Source organism: Cygnus atratus, chromosome 2, assembly GCF_013377495.2.
Source record: "Cygnus atratus isolate AKBS03 ecotype Queensland, Australia chromosome 2, CAtr_DNAZoo_HiC_assembly, whole genome shotgun sequence".
NCBI classification, from domain to species: domain Eukaryota; kingdom Metazoa; phylum Chordata; class Aves; order Anseriformes; family Anatidae; genus Cygnus; species Cygnus atratus.
The window spans coordinates 82,671,384-82,689,956 of record NC_066363.1 but is presented as its reverse complement, the minus strand read 5'-3'; the positions used below and the strand labels follow the sequence as shown (position 1 = coordinate 82,689,956).

The 18,573-nt window shown below is 35.1% G+C and overlaps 1 protein-coding gene across 2 annotated transcripts in view; it reads right to left on the bottom strand.

Moving 5' to 3' along the window:
• Positions 1-18,573, bottom strand: part of DNAH5 (dynein axonemal heavy chain 5) — a 128,484-nt gene that overhangs the window by 11,396 nt on the left and 98,515 nt on the right. For both annotated transcript variants that reach the window (XM_035552710.1, XM_035552709.1), the window contains exons 61-72: positions 17,743-17,880; positions 17,009-17,144; positions 15,190-15,506; positions 13,753-13,908; positions 13,087-13,269; positions 8,598-8,841; positions 7,398-7,512; positions 6,783-6,973; positions 5,400-5,521; positions 4,338-4,487; positions 1,856-2,101; positions 13-232 (exon numbers count right to left, since the gene is read on the bottom strand). In XM_035552710.1, the coding sequence (XP_035408603.1) occupies positions 13-232; positions 1,856-2,101; positions 4,338-4,487; positions 5,400-5,521; positions 6,783-6,973; positions 7,398-7,512; positions 8,598-8,841; positions 13,087-13,269; positions 13,753-13,908; positions 15,190-15,506; positions 17,009-17,144; positions 17,743-17,880 (2,218 nt within the window). The remainder of the gene's footprint in view (positions 1-12; positions 233-1,855; positions 2,102-4,337; positions 4,488-5,399; positions 5,522-6,782; positions 6,974-7,397; positions 7,513-8,597; positions 8,842-13,086; positions 13,270-13,752; positions 13,909-15,189; positions 15,507-17,008; positions 17,145-17,742; positions 17,881-18,573) is intronic.

Sequence of the window (18,573 nt, the reverse complement as noted above, 5' to 3'; positions counted from 1 at the left end):
TCTAGCACTCACCGCTATATGTTCTCTTTAGTCCAGCTCTGAGCCCTTGTGGTGGTTCATTGGTAAACTTAATACACATTTGAAGAAGCGTGATGGGGAACTGTTTGTGAATTTCAGTTGTCATCCACAGTCGAAAGCCTTCATGGACTGTCTCTGTCTCTATTACGGTGTCCATCAACTCATCCAAAAAGTCAAGTCCAAGGTGGCAGTTTTGCAGAAGTGCCCAACCTCCCTAGTTTAAAACACCAGAATATAATGTTATTGATAGTGTTTGCATACTGCAAGCACTAAAATCAATCTTTGTTTCTGATGTAGGTAAAGAACACAACCAATGTACCTAAACTATAGCAAAAGCTAGTATAAACAGGGTTAAGTGCTTATGAGAATTGTTAAAAGGAAGAAATCCTCCACAGTTTTGCACCACAAGCCCATCAAATCAAAACCAAGGCCTTAACCACTTGTTTTCATGTACATTTCATATACAAATGGAGACCAGTATCCAAAGCAATGGTAGATATGCAATTAACGAAGTACTTTTTCTCCAAGAGAAGGCTCATGTGAGCTAAGCTGTGGGAAGCTCATTCTGGAGTTGTTATCTTGTGTGGTTTTATCATTTAAACGAGAGGTTCCTATTTGTCCAATCTGGTCTTCTCACATAGTCCCTACTATTTCAGTACATTCAAAACATATCTGGGAACGACTATAGCACTGAGAAGTATCAGAAATCTTGACTTTCTAGATGAACCCATGATTTCATTGATCATGAGTAAAGAAACTTGGAGGTATAAAGTAACTCAGAAGCTCCATAGACAGAAAAAACTGCTCTTTACCAGCTTGCTAAACCTGGTTCCTCAAAAGGGTCATAGGTTTCGGAAAAACAAATATACATATATTATCTTAATAAACTGGTATCAAATAACTGATATCAAAACATTCCCATATGAATTACTGTACCTCATACAGATGTCTCACATACCCGTTCATTAAGAGGGTATGTTAGACAGTGAAGGAAAGTAACTACATTTCTTTTAACTAAACAAAAGGAGCTCTTTATCTTTTGAACGTTTCCTCTCATCTGATCTGCTAATTAGATTTTAATGTGAAGTTGTCAAATGAGAATTGGAGGCAAAAGTCAGAGGGAAACTGGTTATACAGACTGGGAAGGAGCATGTATCTCAGGAGCACAAGAAACTTAATCTGTTCATGTTAGCTGTACTATCAACTAATGGGCAAACTTGTTAGCATTTGTTAGCATTTGTTTCTGACATAGATGATTTTATTCTTTAATTCTACCATTTTTCACTTGTAAAAAAGCCTGTCCTATCAGATTGCCCATCCCTGTTCAAAATGTAGGTTACAGCAATACAAGCTATTTTGCTATACAGCCTTGCTTTTCCCAAGGTTATGTAATTATCAATTACACTTGAATATATTATATTTACATACTTATATTATATTACACTTCCAATTATACTTGGAATTCATCTTCATTTAACAAAACATGTTTGTATTGCTAAAAATACAAGAAACTGAAAAAAAATGTTGAGGTTTGCTGAAGAACTTTTAAAATTCATGCAATACAAATAATTGAGCAATTCAGATACGTTCATCAGTCAACAACCTACAGCAAAAACTCTATTTCCTCTGAAAAAGAGTCATGTCTGCACAACGTCAAAAAGTTTATTATATTCAATTTAATAAATGTGAAAAGACAGTTCTATTGCTTAGGACATGTATTTATGCAAATAAAGATAGGTTCTTCCATCAGCGTTAACTACCCAACAAACAACTTTATTTAATAACAGAGTTTCAATTTATAAATGTTCAAAAAAATAAAATAAAATGTGTCTCTTACATGAGCCATCGTCTGATGTAGAAGTTTACGAGCATGGACTTCTTGCCCCTGGCCCATGGAAACATAACGTGTCTCCATCTTCAGCCTTTTTCCCAAAGCAATGATTAAGTCTGTAGGATCAGAACCCATGGAAAGAAAGCATATGAGAGGAGTACGTGGATCTGACTCTTCCCATGTCTTCTCCAAGTCCAAGATGACTCCTTCTGCATATTTCTCCCCCATAGTGTCAACAATGTATTTTCTTGCCTGTATTAAAAAAAAAAAAAAAAAGTAAATCTTACCATACCATACTGTATAATTACTTAATATCATTTTCTGCCCAGTGTAAATACAGCCAATATGTAAGCTGAAGAGCAAAGGCTGCTAAAATTTATATTAGCCTTTGCCTATATAAAATTTATAAAATATTAAATGTTATGTTATATAAATTTAATGGCCGAAATAAAAACATACAACAAATTTATTTTTATATGTTAACATACTACACTGCCTTTGAAGGTGTTACTGCTTACAGCTTTACAAGACCAGTCAAAACTTATAATTATTCTAATACATATGGCTGCATGCACTGTTACAAATATTATATATATTACATATAACACCTACATATATTACAGGATAATAAAAACAATAATCCTGCTAAACAGAAAGGTTTTAATGATTTGAAAATATTATCTTAGGGGGAAAAAAGAAGGAAAGGATATATGTTTCAAAGTCATTAGGTCTTTACCACCTTTATGCTTAAACCAATAATGAGTCAATATTAATAGTGATGAAAAAAAAAACTGTCACTAAATAGAAGACCCAGAGGAGCAGGTGAAGACCATCTCTGTTATGCTGCGGAGTTCAGCTCCCCCAAGCAACAACAATGCAGTTTTCATTATGTCTTAACCTTGGACCTTGAAAGAAAACCAACACAAGGGAGCGGGCCTCATGTAGGCAGTGCCTGCACCTGAAATAAGGTGGGTGGAGGGGGTAGAAGACCACCATGAACCCAGAGAACTACCCCAGACTCATTTCTCTATCATTCCCCGATATGAAACATGCATACCCAGGAAAGGGTGGTGCAGAACTCCTGAACCTGCACAGAAGCAGGGACTAAGCTTTAAAAACCCCGACTCTAAAGCATCTGGGTGTGCACCCACCATCTGAGAACCTGAAGAGCACAAGTCAATGCAGGACCCATGGGTGGTGATGTATCTCTGTATCTCTCCCTATATTCCTGTTTGTTTATTCGGAATGCATATGCTTTTGCCAAGCCTCTAATAATTCCTCAGCAAATTATCAGTAGAATTTTAACCTTGCTAAAACCCTGAAAGACTCATATGGTCTTGCCCTCCGACTCAGAGATTCAAACAGATCTCCTCCCCAGCTGAGCAGGATGAGACATATGTCTTATTTATATACTGCAAAAATTATTAGATAATTGTTCCTTATTACTAAGAAATTTAAAAGGATCTTTCAAACAGCCTGAGATAATCTTTTGTGTATTCTTAACCAACAGATTGCTTCTCTCATAGAGTAATCTCCCAATTAATACCCTTGGGATACTTCTCAGAAAAAGATATTCAGCATTTAGCATTTGACTAACTATCAGTTATCATAAAACATCATAAGATGAAAGGTTATCTTGCCCCCATTAACAAAACTGAGGATCTAATTTTGCTTGATCAGTTTCATATACATTTCACACATCTGAGATATTCATTACATAGTACCATTTAACCTTTTATTGACTGCAGTTATGCCAATAAATGTCGAGACCTTCTCTGAATCCAGTCACAATGTCTAAAGGTTTTAATCAATAACATGAAAACCACACTATTAGTGATGTATTCTGACTTCAGTAAATTGCCAGATATCATACTGAAATTGCATAAATTTATTCTTTTGCACTGGAGAAACACAAAGACTAAAAATAGGCTCCTACAATTTCACTTTTCTTAAAAATAAGTCTTATCATTTTATTAAGATTTAATTTCATACTTCTCTCTTTCTAAATAGATGGTTTGAAATTAAAAATTTTGAACAGACATGATTATAGATTTTTCTAAGCTTGGTCTTAAAATTGTTCCATTCAAGAAATGGTTCCACAATTAAATTCTTTTCATGTTTTGTTTTTCCTCAACCAACCAAGTAATGAAAAGTCTTTACTGCAGCCTAATCTGAGGATTAATATGATTGCAAGAAAAGTCAAAAATACCATCTGAACTAATAAGGCAGAACTGGATAAACACATAAGTTTCCAAATGAAATCCCATCTTCATAATAATATCTGTGACTAATACCCATTCAATATATTGGAATCATTTTGCTAACACATGTAAAATATGATAGACTATCTGAGAAGAACTTCAGAAAATTCACTGAAAAGGTCCATAAGAAAAATGCTTTTATCATTAAATTAAAATGTACTAAACTGCAATCCTTTGATTATTATCCTATCAACACCTGGATAAACTATGTGATGACATAAATGTACCTGAGCTATGGTCCTGTCAGGGCACCAAGATCTGATAAGAAGAAGATGTCTGAAGCAGTCCAGAGACTGATCATAGCCACTAGGAACTGGTTCTTCTTCGGGATTCTCATTATCAAACCAGACTTTCCATTCTTTCTCTGCTCTGGAAATCTGCAGTTATACCATCAAAGGAGTAAATCTCAATAAACAGACAAGTCACATTTCAACTGCAACAAGCTCAGAAACTATTAATGAGTGCCAGAGACACTTAATCCATTCACAAGCATTTGTTTATCAGTGTTACTACACAGGTTAGCAAGGGTATTAAGAAAAGAGACAATAAGCCTTCAGATTTTAAGCACAAAATTGTACAATGCAACAACGCCCTCAAGTACTCATATTCAGAAAAGATGGACTACTACTAATTATTCTCCATTACTAATATAATAGCATAGCAAGGTCAGAACACACATAGCTAGGCTGTTAGCTTTTGAAACGCTATGTACATATCTGCTCCTCACAGTACAGATGGTGCTCTTCCCATATACCAAATGCAATTTACTTACTCCCTTTTACCATACACTTAAGTGTTCATTAAGGTTATTCATACAAGTGTTGAATTTACTGAGCACTCATTCCCTCATTCCTACTGCATATAATCAGTGAAATACTGGAACAAACATGATAAAACATGAGTAAGAAAGCACAACAGGGATGCAAGAAGGTCTAACAACCTTAAGGGGATAATGTCAAGATGTATCCCGGTCTGAAAGCAGTATAATTGTAGTGTGTGAAAGTTTCTACTTTCTTCTCATTTTACTGTGTTGTTTTCATTGGTGGTGGTTGTTTTGTTGTTGTTGTTGTTGTTGCTGCTGTCTGTTTTGTTTTGTTGTTTTTTGTTTTTAAGTCTTTTTATACAGATTGCTAAGCAGTCAGGGCCAAAACTGACTATTTTGGGGCTACCATTTCCATTCTGTTCATAAATAAACCAGTTTCTCGCTCCATGTCTTGATCTTGATCCTTGTCATTATCAAATAATCACCCTCAAAGAAAAGAGATTCCTTTTAAAAAGCTGTTGCTTACTTGGTCAAGAATATCTGAAAATTGGCTAAGTTTACTGAGCTCCACCAAGTTCAGCCAAGTCATATCCAGGATCCATTTAGCTGGCTTGGGAGGACAAGCTTTAAGGTCCAGAGAAGCACCACCTGAAAGAAAATGGGAATTGGCTATATTCAGAATTCTCAGAGACACACACACAACCTCAAAAAAAAAAAAAAAGAAAACGTAAGCTAGATACCACATGACCAGAAAGTCTTCCCAGTCTGGAGAAACACATTGTCATATAGGATGGTCATAAAGAAATTTCTGAGTAGGTAACATGTAAAATTTATTTTCAAATCTTATTTTTCATCCCACTTTAAAGCATAATATTTTAAAATTCGTATCATCTTCCCACCACAAGCTAAGCCTATATTTAATGTAAAAGAATAAGCTTGAGTTTATGAAGAAAAAAGTTATGAAGCTGAATTTCAATTTTTTCTTCAAATTTTTGTTGTTGTAGATAATGTAATAATCTATTCAGTATGTGCATTTGCCTTCCTTGGAATTCCACTTAAACTAAAAGAAAGCAAAAACAAAATAAAAATAAAACACAAGCTACAAGAATCAAGATTTTTAACCACCTGTAAGTTAAGACATCTTTGATGAAGAACAGCTTGCAGTTTGGTTTGTTTACATTAAATTTGTTCATGTACCTTCACCTTAATCTTTGTTCTTTTTTGAGGATTTACATAACTGTTTCTTTGTGCAATATGCCTGAAAATAAATGTTTGTTGAGAAATGCACATTTTAGAAATGATTTTCTGAAGATTCAGCTTGGAAAAATTAACAGTTATAATCCATAAGTAAATGTTGCCTAGAAAATTAAGCATATTTTGGAGGATCTTGGACCACCAATATAAAGCAACTCCAAGCTATTCAGTGCAGATACAAAGAGTTCGCGTGCAGAGAAGATTAATGCCATAAGCTTGTCATGTTCAGCTAAAAGTATGATATTCTTATAAACTGTTAGCATCGTTTTCTTTTCCTTTCCACTCTCTTGTCTGCCTTCAATTACCAAATAAAATAAAAGCCGTAAAAGTGTAAAAAATGTTTATAGTCAAACCACATACATGGTGGTATTTGAACAGTAGACATAAATATCAACGGAAAGGATACTTAGCAATTTTCCTTTTAAATTGCCACAATTCTCAAAGCTGAACTTATTAAAATTCAATGTACTCCTACAAATTAGAACTACCATATGATGTTGTCTATCACCAGAACAGAATAATAAGCATGCATTCTTTCACTTGACTGACTTATGTTCAAAAGGAAGCAATAGCTTGGCTAGGAGACACAACCACAGCTCACAAATTTTCTGCAATAATGCATGTGTTCTATTTAAAACCATTCTGTAGTTCAAACCTTTTATAAGGGTCAGAAATTCTTCATGCTTCACTCTGTTTCTTTGTATATCAATCTTCAACGTAAGTAATAATGTGAAAAGAAATTTGTGCTCCTCATAAAGTCCTCGGGCTGCATATTTGAACACTTCATACGTCATATGTTCAATAATATTAGTAATCCTCTTGCTAGTTATGGGGCTCTTGGTAGACCTGTTGGAAGAAGGGTAGGTAGTTGAATGTCAATTTGGATAGACCTTATTAAAGAGAATGCTATGTAAAAGACAAAAAGCCAGAGCCCAGAATTCTGAAATATCAGAGAGCAAGCTAGCAACAACTTTCAGACTGAAAGAGAAAAAAAAATCCTTTTCTATTCCACATAGCTGAAAATCAACACAGTATAATGCTTTTTAATTATCTAGTACCCAATTTTTAAGGATTGTAAGTACAATTGAAGGTTCATTGCCTTGGTTACCAACAGACAAAGGCCTACGGGTTTTTAAACTGACAATTCCTGTCAAGATTGTAACTGGCAACACTCTTCTTTCTGGTATTAGATTACAACAAATCTTTACTGTACTACAACCACCTCCAGGATTGGATATGTATAAATGATACTTCTGCTTAGCCAAATTACCTGGCTAGGGAGTGGTCAAAAAGCCCCAAAAACTGCCGAAGTGAAGTCTGATACATCACATTGACCATGCTCATCTCAGTAATAAGGAAATATAAGATGCTACCTCGAGTTGCAACTGAAGGACACAAAACAAGACTGTGTTCAAAGCAGAAATGCAAAGCAGAAAACTTTAAATCTTTACAGCAAACATATTGAGTTTGAGAATATATACTAATCAAAGGTCTTTGAGTTGCTCTATTCTTTACTGGCCAAAAAATAATTAAAATGTTAATTTAATCTTCATTTATGCATTAGCAAAAAAAGAATAAATAAATCTTTTTGCAATTCTGAGTATATTTGGAAAGGAACTAGATGGTATATTGAAATATTCAGTTCATTAGTAGACCATGTAAGAAGTATGACAGTTTGAAGTAGTTTGAGTATCCAAACAAATTTCTCTTACCGACTTTTACAAGAGTCATATAAAAGCCAAATAGATTGTATTGATTTAACTTACCCAGCACTGATCTAACTTACTTTTAGCAGCCATCCAATTTTAAATACAAACATTTTATAAAATCTGCAGTGCTTTCTGCTACATTAACTGTACCATTTCCTAAAATGCAGGTATAACACAATTCCAGAGAGTACCTTCTTTCACTTTTTTCACATGGTTTCACTTGTCAGTTAAAAGACAAAAGACGGATGAAACATGTTGACTATAACTTAAGGATCTGTGACAGGATAAGTAAAACATTCCCCAAAACAGATTCAAAGCATTTACCATTATACTGCTCCCTAAAATAGAGCCATTTTGAACCCAATCATACAGTTACCTAAATACCCTAAAGACTAGTCTCACTGAGAGTCCATAAAAACTGTCAACATTTTAACTGCTGAGAAGTAGCAACCAAACCTTCTCAAGCTTCTTTCTCCAGTAGACTAGATAGACACTTACCCTCCTGCATGGAGCAGTGGGAAGTCCAGGGAGAAAATAGATCATTCCATTTTATAAATTTCACATGAAATACAACATTGATTATTTTGTCCAGCACAGCTCAACATACCATTTCCTAGATATGTTTTACTTACAGGAAAACACAGGTGCTTTCAACCCACTACAGCCCTCCTGATTTCATCCTATCATTTCTCTTACTCTAGATATTGTTCCTTTAACTGTATTCTCCAGTCATGTGCCTTTCATCACTATCTCACACTCACCAGGTCTGTACTCTTCACGGGCTGAGTTGATCTGTACCTCTGTTTCAGCAGAAGTTTGCAGTTTCTGTGTTACCTCCTCAGCAGTCTTTTTAGTCTTACTCAGTACAATTATTAAACTCTCATCATCTGCCAGAGAACCCTTAGTGCTTGTAAGTCGGAACAAAAGGTTATCTTCCAGCTCTTTCATCGTCCTTTTGTTTAAAGTCACATCTTCCATAAGATCTGTTCTTTCTTTCTCTAATTCCTGTTGAGATACATGGTAATATTTGGAAAACAGAAGAGCAATCAAAAGCAAAATATAACAAGGTATTTAGTTTTAAAAGTACTTATCCTACTGAAACAGTGTAGGTCAAGAGTAACGGCACTAATTTGCAGAAAGAATTACAGTCGTATTTCTGACAGTAGGTCTATTGTCAGGTTTCCAAACCTGCTATGTAAGTACATGTTAACAAACTGTTTCAGCAAATACTATAGAGAATGCTGATATCATGTCCTAATAGAACTAGAAGTCCAAAAAATTAATTGCTTTTCTTCTCTGTTTCAGACAAAGACAGGGGCAAACACCTTTCCAAGGACAGGTTTAGCTTTAACTTAACTAATGCTTTCTTCATTTATGCCTTGTTTTCCAATCACCATATTGAAAACATATTCTGTTTAACAACAAGCATCCTTAGTCAACTAATCAAGCATCAAAGCTTTCAAGAAGCAGATCTAAAATATTCCTCCATTGGACAGGGCTATCACTAAAATGTTTCATTGTTTAAGAAAAGAAAGCATGTAGAACTCAAAAATTAAGTTCTTTAGCTATAGGTATTTAGTTGATTATTTTTAGTAATACAAGCTATGTGGTTTATATAATTACTTTGTTTCCCAGAAGTCATGTATAAAAGATAGATATATGCTGATTAACAGCTTTACATAAAAATGAAAAGAATTGCTGCTTAAAATACTCAGAAAAATAAGTTGTTCAGAGATACAATGTCTTTCCGTTTATTCTTCTATTTCTCCTAAATTCAAAAAAAATTTAAAACATTACAAATCCCTCAGAAAGAAAAATACTCTACTGAAACAATATATATGTTTCAATACAGTGAGCAAAAAGGATGAAAAAAAGTGAAAGGAAGGGTTAACAGTCTTTCAGAAGATAAGGATAATATGAATCTTTTCCTGGTTATCAATAATAAGTGAGATGGATGATAGATATATTAGCTGTGTCTACACAAGTACTCCTGCACCATTTACAAAGATCTGGTGGATAGTTTTAAGAATGTGTTTCCAAAGCTGAAAATTGTGTTCAGTCCACCTTTTCCAAGTCCACTTCAGCACTGCATTTAGGCTGCTACTTCTTCCAAAGAAATGGACAACACTGGGAAATACATGCTTTCTCATAAAGTGGTAGAGGCATCATGAACCTAAGACCTTAGCAACATTTACAGAAAGCTTTTACTCCACCATTTCAGTTATACAGACTTGCCACACATTTTTTTTCACATTCTAAACTTGTGGCCTTTTTACTCCTACATTCTGCTTAACACTCTTAACTATTTCAAGACTTGTTCTTGGAAAGAAAGTCCTTTAACCTTAAAAATGATTTAAAAAAAATCATCATCTCATTATCAGATTTAGATCCTTTTCTTCTTACTGTACAAAAGGCATAATAAATCATCATCACCAGTTAGAAGAGATTTATTGGGACCGTTGTCAAAGTGTAATGTAAATATCATATTGCATAGAAGATATGAGAACAAATTCAAAAGAGTCTGACAAGCGCTGATCAAATAAAATATAAGAAAATTAATCTTAACTCCATTTTAATCAACTGATGCCTACTGGAACTAAAGAAAAAAATGGGTAGCTATTACAAAGCAAGAAAAGCATTATTTAGGTTTAATGAAGTAGAAACAAATTTTTAAAGTATAGCATTAAAAGAATGCTAGCATCCAATTAAATAATTATATAATAATAATAATATATGGAATATGGAATATAGATATTCCATACCATATGATGTCGCACTCAGCGATAAAACATGGGAAAGGAGGGGAGGGGGCTCTTGTTATGAAGATGTCTGTCCTCCCAAACAACTGCTACACGTATGGAGGCCCTGCTTCCCAGGACATGGCTGAACATTACTTGTTGATGAGAAGTAGAGACTTTTTTTTCCTCTTTCTCTGTGCTTCTGCGTGGCCTTTGCTTATTTTCTTCCCTCTTTCCCTCTTCATTTTCCTTTAATTAAATTATCCTTAACTTCCTTAACTCAACCCATGAGCCTTTTTTTTTTTTTTTCCTTTTCCCTTCCTTTCCAGCATACTTTCTTCTCCCTGTCTTCTGAGGAAGAAGGGAAGTGAGAGAGCAGTTCTGGTGGAGTTCAGCTGCCCAGCAAAGTAAAACCACCACAAAGGGACCTCCAGAAATTATCTACTCCAACCCCCTGCTCAAAGGATGTCTAAATAGGTCAGTTTCTCAGGGCCATAACTTTTTCCAGGTACTGAAGTGAGGCTGGCCAGCCTGTAGTTATCAGGATCTTCCCTTTTGCCTTTCCTGCAGACAGGTTCCAGTCATTAAGAATTTCCCTTTACTACCACAACCTTTCAAAGATGACAGAAAACAGACTACCATGGCATTAGCCAGATCTGTCAGCACCATCAGAAACATCGCATCTGGTCCCATGGGCTTGTGTATATCTAATTAGCTTAAGCGATCCTTAAATCTTTCTTCTATAGTGGGTACTCTCAACTCCCACAGACTCTTCTAATAGACTCAAGGTTCTAGGAAGCCTGAGGGCAATTCTTACCTGTCAAGTTCCTCATCATTTTCCATATCCCTTGGAACTTGGTTCCCTGCCCCAGAGAGCAATGGCACCAAACTTCCTTAGTGTTCCTTTTGCTGTCAAAATACTTACAAAGACCTTTCTTCTTGGCCTTCACCTCTCTCATTGGTTTCAGCTACCACTGAGATTTGGCTTTCTTAACTCCATTCCTACTTGTACAGGCAATGTCTGTTTATACCTTCTAAGTAGCCTGTCCCTGCTTCCACCTTCAGTGTACCTCCTTTTTGCATCTGAACTTAGTCAAGAGTCCCATGTTCAACTGTGCTGCCTTCATGTTTGCTTATCTGGGCTGGAGAAGAACAAGCAGAATTTAACAAGGAATTATTCAACATTCAGGTTGTTAAATGAAGCACCGTGAAAACAATATGGAGAAAACAAACATGCCAACACAACTTGAGTCCTAGCACAACAGTCTAGCACAACAGTCCTGACAGCACAGGCAGTGACCCCTAACTGCTCTGCAAGAACATAGATATTTTCCCTTCAGACATGTCAGTTAGTAGAGCTGACCACTAGAATGGGCTCTCTGATCCATTTTCAATGATTATTTTTATTGGTAGAAGAACATGAAAAAGCACATGCCTTCTGATAATGTATTTGCCTGCATAATCAAAAGGAAATTGTGATGAAGGAATTTGATGATAAAACAACTGTCATCCTGAGGAATATATTGAGTTGCAGGGACAAGAAGTAAAGTTTAACATGAGGTTTTGTGAATGTACACATCATGGTACGTTTCAGACAGACAGTGACCATTCCATTACATGAGTTGACAAGCTGTCACTGGTTGAAGTTAAGCTGATAGCGCAATGAAGCTGCCTGACAGAATATAAGTCTTCATAGAATGAGTATGGTTTCCCTCATGAGTTCCATGGACTGATCAGAGAAATGCAACTACTTAACATTAACAAGATTACTTCAGCCATTACACTGGAAAGTCTTTCATGGAAGGGGAAGAAAAAAATAAAATAAAATAGTTCAATAGCTGCCACAATAAGAGAACAAACACACTCCTCTCCAGTGAAGGTAAACTGGAACTGTTGCCAAATTTTAGCAAATACAGTCATAGATGCATAGTATCACAGATTCATAGTGTGGTTTTTGACCTCAACAGTGGTCCACCTTATATTTAAGGAATAAAGTATCCAATAGTTCTAAAGATCCAGAACTGCTGGTGGCATGCTTAGTGGCATTGTCATCCTGAACTTGGACTTGCTTAATTAATGAATCTGCAGTGTCAGATTAGTTAGGCAGACCATTTCCCCTTGCAGCAAGGAAGTAACTAAGTCCTTTGCACCAGGTTACATTGCCATGAGTTCCACAGTGTCTAGGCAGAAGAATATCAGTTTCTATTCTAGACCATTTTCCTTTTCACAGACAATGTTCATGACGTTATACCTCAGTGAGGCAGGAAAAATAGAGTATGGTATGGTTGCAAGAGTAAAGACAGACAGAAACTTCTGGTTGACTGAGTCATTTTTCTTCTGTTCCAGCTTTTAAAACATCTTAAACAGGTTATATTAAGAACAGTCACAACAGAGAGACAGAAAATTACTCTGCAATATGGGAAGTAAGAGTAATAAATTGAAATAAAGTGAAATCATCTACAGGTAAATATAAGACACATAGTCAGGAGAAAAATATAATTATTTCTTTTACCTGTTTCTCTGTGAGAATGACTCTTCCTAAGAGCTGATTTTCAAGACCTTTCATGGTCACAGTAAAGTCAATGATGGAGGTTCGAGCATTAATTTCAGGAGAGTAACCTGGATTTGGCAGTTTTGTGGTAATGTAAAGTCTGAAGCCATTCATCACATCTACTTCTTTATCACCAACCTTCACCTTAAGAAAAGTAAGAAAAAGACATCAAGTGACAGTGCACACTCTTGGAGGTACTACATGTAGAAACAAAGTTTACATCTTTCTGTTCAAAAGCATAAACATCCAGCCTAAAATTACATGTCTGATGCAAAGAACTTGTTGAAAATATCCATAGAACAGTTTAACTGATGTGTTCACAGGTTCTTTCAATTCCGGTTACTTTTCATCATTGCATCCCTTAAATGAAGAACATTACACGAGGCAAACAGAGATCTTGGTACCTTCTTCACTTAGAATTGTCATAAACAAAAGGATAATATATTTAACCTATAGTGTTTCTTAACTATTTGTGAGTTTAAATTTAAAACCTTTTTTATTTTGAATTAGCATTGATCAAATTTAAAACATTTTAACCTTTTGGAGGCATATATTTAATAAAAGATTTTCTGTTGAGGGCAGGTAGGAGGCAGTTTCCGCTTGTTTGTTCATTTGCTTTGTTTTTACCTTATTGGTGGAACCTGTTTTAATGAAATTTCTTTCCAAAATATTATCTAGTGCTGGGTCAAGCTCTTCTCCAACATCTTCTATCAGAAGAGGTCTTCCCAGAGAAAGGCTGTCTTCTAAGTGATTTCTGAAATACTTGTGATTCAAAGAAGTGATCTAAAAATACAATCATGGACCTATATGTTATGTTTCGCCCAGTAACCAAACTTAATGCTTGTCTTATATTCAAAGACTAATTCATTTTATTCAGATAAATTACCGACAAGAACAATGGTCCTATAGCTAAATTATGGCAAAGATTGTGACTACAAGAGATAAGCATCAGTGTACTGTATTCTCAGATATCACTGAATGCAAACTGCTAGTTTTCGACTACAAGAGTAGAAGTAAGACGACACTGAGCACGTAAAGTTTTCATAATTTATGAGTGCAACTAGACAATAAATTCACAGGAACCTTTTATCAACGTCAGTTTTATCCTGGCTAAGTTACCCAAGTCAAACCACAGCAAGGCAAATCCCAAGATTAGAGGTTTTTCCTCAAAAATTAGTGTTTTATATATTGAATAAGCCATTAAATAGTCTTTGCTTTACGAAGTTATTCTTAGCACAATTGTGATTATCTTTTCAACACATACACAAAGCGTATTCAACTTAGTTTGTTTATAACTCTAAAATTAAAGTCTAATCATCATCTTTTTTCTTTTTGCTTTTTTTTTTTTTGCTTTTTTTTTTTTAAATATGACTAGGGTTCCACGCTGACAGAGGAATCAATATGAAGGACAGGTATTTCCTATTAATAGTCTAAGAGCCAATTTATTATCGTCCTTCAAACTCCTCTACCCTTTTTAGGAATACCTTAAAAAATATGTTTTGTTGGTGGAATTATTATTGCAGCAAACAAAGACTTTCTTCCTTGTACTTTCCTGTTTGAATTGATTTGGTGTATCTTGCCTCAAACAATATGTTGGGGCAATTCTGTATTCACTACACATTTGCAGAATATTTAGCAACTGACATCCATACTAAGACAACACAAATTATTAATAATTTCTGATTATGAGAAAATAACAATATCATGCCATGCATCCTTTTTTAAACATGTATATGAACTTTTACTAATCATTTGTTTTTTCTAATGTTTATAGTATTCTGCAAATATGCTTCAGCCTGTATCAGACATTACACATTCAGGTTGGTCTCCAGTAGTTTATGTTTCTTTCAAACAAATTCTTTTTTAAAAAATGAGCTACTGGTATTAATAAGCTTCAAATGTACATTTTTCGTATCTAGTCAAATCTCCAATCTACCTATATACATATATATATATTTTTTTTTTATAAAAACTGTTTGCTAATTGTTATCTGAATCACAGATTTGACATGTTTTGTCAGCTAAGAGTTTCTAGGGACTCTGAAAGCACCACAATTCCTGTTACCTGGAGTTCATTCCTGACTTCCTTATTCTTAAGCCAAATTTTACCCTGTGCCTGTGGATCAATTAATAAAGGATAACGAGATGCTTTAGTGGCAATGATTCCATTCTGTATGGATAAGTCATCATTTGGTAATCCTTGCAGGTTCCATTCACTGATAGTAGGAGCATCAGTCAACATTTCTATGAGGTTCAGGTTGGTACTAAAGGGGATTTTCCGGGCTTTCATTTCCTTTTGCCAGTCATTTAACAGCAGACTGCGGAACTCTTCGTTGAAAGGACCAGAGTAGGACAGAAAAGCTGTAGCCAACAGTACATCACCTTAAAAAGAAAAAGAAAGAAAACAAAACTTTACGACTTCGCAAATTTTATTCATGATGGAGACACTTCCTTCTTGATTTGTTATGTTTTTGATGGTAACTGGAAGAACGCACTTTGGCTGATAAAGATGATAAATGAGCTTTTTTCTCCAAATTCATCGCACAGTAAAGCAATGCTACATTTCACTAGATGCCATATTTACCTTACCTTTACAGAGCAACTCTAGGAATCAAGAGAAGAAAAAATTAAAGTAACACACTGAGTTAGGTTTACATTGCAAGGTGTTGGTAGCAGGCGTGGCCTCTTAAAAGAGGCCAGGGGCTACTCCATGCCAGAAACAGACAATTCCAGCAGATTCCAACAGCCCCACTGCAGGGCACAGCCAAGCCCCGCAGCCAAGCTGGTGGTGCCTCTGGGAAACAGCAAAAGGAAGGGCAAAATGCTGCGCTAATACTAATGCTAATGTTTAATTAGGTAATGCCAATGCTTAATTTGGAGTGCCAATTAAGATCAACTGCAATTATTACTACTAACAAGAAAATGCAGTAACAGACATCACTACGGAAACATTGTGTGACACAAGTTTTAATCTTCTGGTCAGCCTCAAAATTTCCTCCTCCCAGCCTAAGTCTCATGACACTAGTCAATTTTTTGTACTTCAGAAGTAATAATACAGGATTCCAATCTGGAGAAGATATTGTGCTTTTATACTGAGTACTAATTTTTTTTATACTTTTCCAAGTTATCTATTTAAAAACATGATGAGTGTGTGGGGAAGGCATCCTGTATTTTTAGTAAGTTAATAATAGACACACACACACACCACACACACACACACACACACTGTGCCAGCAAATAATACACAACCACAACTACCTGCTTTTTGCAACATTTCAAGGCAAAGGTCAGAGAAACAACTTCAGGCCATATAAAAGGACAAGATAAATTTCATTTACTTGGTATAACTAATCAATAAATCCTTAAAATAAAGTACTTTCATTTCCAAGTGTTTATTTACACAACAAAAAATTAGTTCTAAGAAACAAAAGTTTCATGAACATTGGTAAATGCATTTAAAATTCTTGACTTCTATACTTAGAAGTCAATATGACCGAATATCAGTCTTTCTCTCCTCCACGTGTATTCTGTTATAAACATTTTACTGGCTCTTTCTTACACGTCAACACATCACGCTTTGGACTACTGCCTACCAAGTTAAAATATCAGTGTCCCAAGCATTCAATGCATCTTATGTTAAGGTACATCTTCACCACAGCATACACAGAGTATTCTAGGGTTTTTTTAATATAAACCTCAGTCTCATTGCATATTTCACCTAGCTGTGCTTCAGCAAGAGAATTAACAATTACCTCTATTTTCGCAATGGTAAATCTGAGCTGCAAAGGAGACATTTGAAATTCCAAATGTTTTTAATTTCATTATCCATTACAATTCAAGCAGCTAATTTACTTCTAAGTTCAAAGGTGTGGACAAATGCTTACCCACTAGCCTCTTGGTCTGAATGGCAAATTCTTTACTCTGTTTAGTCCATCTCTCTTTTTCACCAGCTAGACCACTTATAAGACTCGAAGCAGTTTGCATTTTATGCCGGCAACGTTCAGCATCTTCAAGCAAAGTCTAGATAAAACCATACACCAAAATATATGGTTTACAGCCATGTATCTGATAGGACAGAAAAATCTCTATGCCTAATTAAACCAGTAGAACAAGAGTTCACAAATATATTTTCAGTAACATATCATATTGCTGTATGGAGAAGGAGGGAAAATGGGAGGGAAGAAGGATATCACGACAAACTATCAACATCTGCCATAAATATGATTCAACCTTTTAATATTCCTGCTCTTAATTTTCATGTTGACACATATGTTAAAGGATGCATGAGATGCCTGGTACTTATTAATTCTGGGAAATTCTGCCCAGAATTTCAAATACATTATGCACTGATAACATATATTAACAAAATTTGATGTTACAGTACTAGGCACTAAAGAAATAACTCAATTAAAATATTTTTTGAGGCGGTGGGAAGGAGGAGGAGAAGAAGAAAGGTGAGATCCAGAAAGGGAATATCCAAAACATCATCTCTTTTTCTCAGTCCATCAATGTTTTTTCCAAGGAATAACAAAGAATTATGAGAGGATGCATTAAGTTTTGCTCAAAGGATGGGTGGCAACCTTCTCTAACAGTCTCTTTTCAGCAAAGATACATTCACCTGTTTTTCTCTCATGGCTTTTTCATACTCTGCCTGCACAATATCTAACTCTTCTTGCTTGGCACCCAGCTCTTCCTGAGCTCTCTGCAGATCCAGCATAGCAGTGGTTAGGCGATTCTCCTGGATTGCCAAATTAGCCTGTGAAGCATACAAATAAAAAAGTGTATTTCCACATACATTTGTTATAATGTATGTCAAATAGAGTTTCATTGCACTGTATCACATAATCAAAATGTTCAGTAGAGATTTCATCTTTCATTAAAAACTTTTATTTCAATTTTACAACAAACTTTTTCTTTCAGGTAGTTAATTAGTTGGTCTTATAGAAATTTGAAAAAAAAATAGAAAAACTTCTGGGCACATTAGCCCTTTTCAGCTGGCACAAAATTAGTCTGAAATGGCCTTTAGAAAGACTAGTGCCATGAAAAGCCTGTTTTGGTTTGTTGTTTTTGTTGTGTTTTTTTTTTTCCCACCACCTATTTTGCTTTGTTTAATGAAAGATACTACCTGTAATCACAAATCTTCCTTCACTCTAGATCATTCCCATAACAAATATAGACCTATTCTTTGTTCAAATCATGCTTGACCATGTTTTTCCTGACTTTCAGTCTTGCCCTTCAACAACTATTTAGGCCTGTTTTTCTCTAAATAACACTGATGAGCAGAGTCTCTGTATAGTCTTATGAACTGATATCCTGAATATTAAATGAATCAGATCTCAAGCATTTTCTTTTTTAAGGTAAAGCAATTGTAACTGTGAATTAAACTAAATATCTGCTTCAACCCCATTCAAAAGGGGCCCAGAGGCGTAAAACTGCATAATCTTTTTAA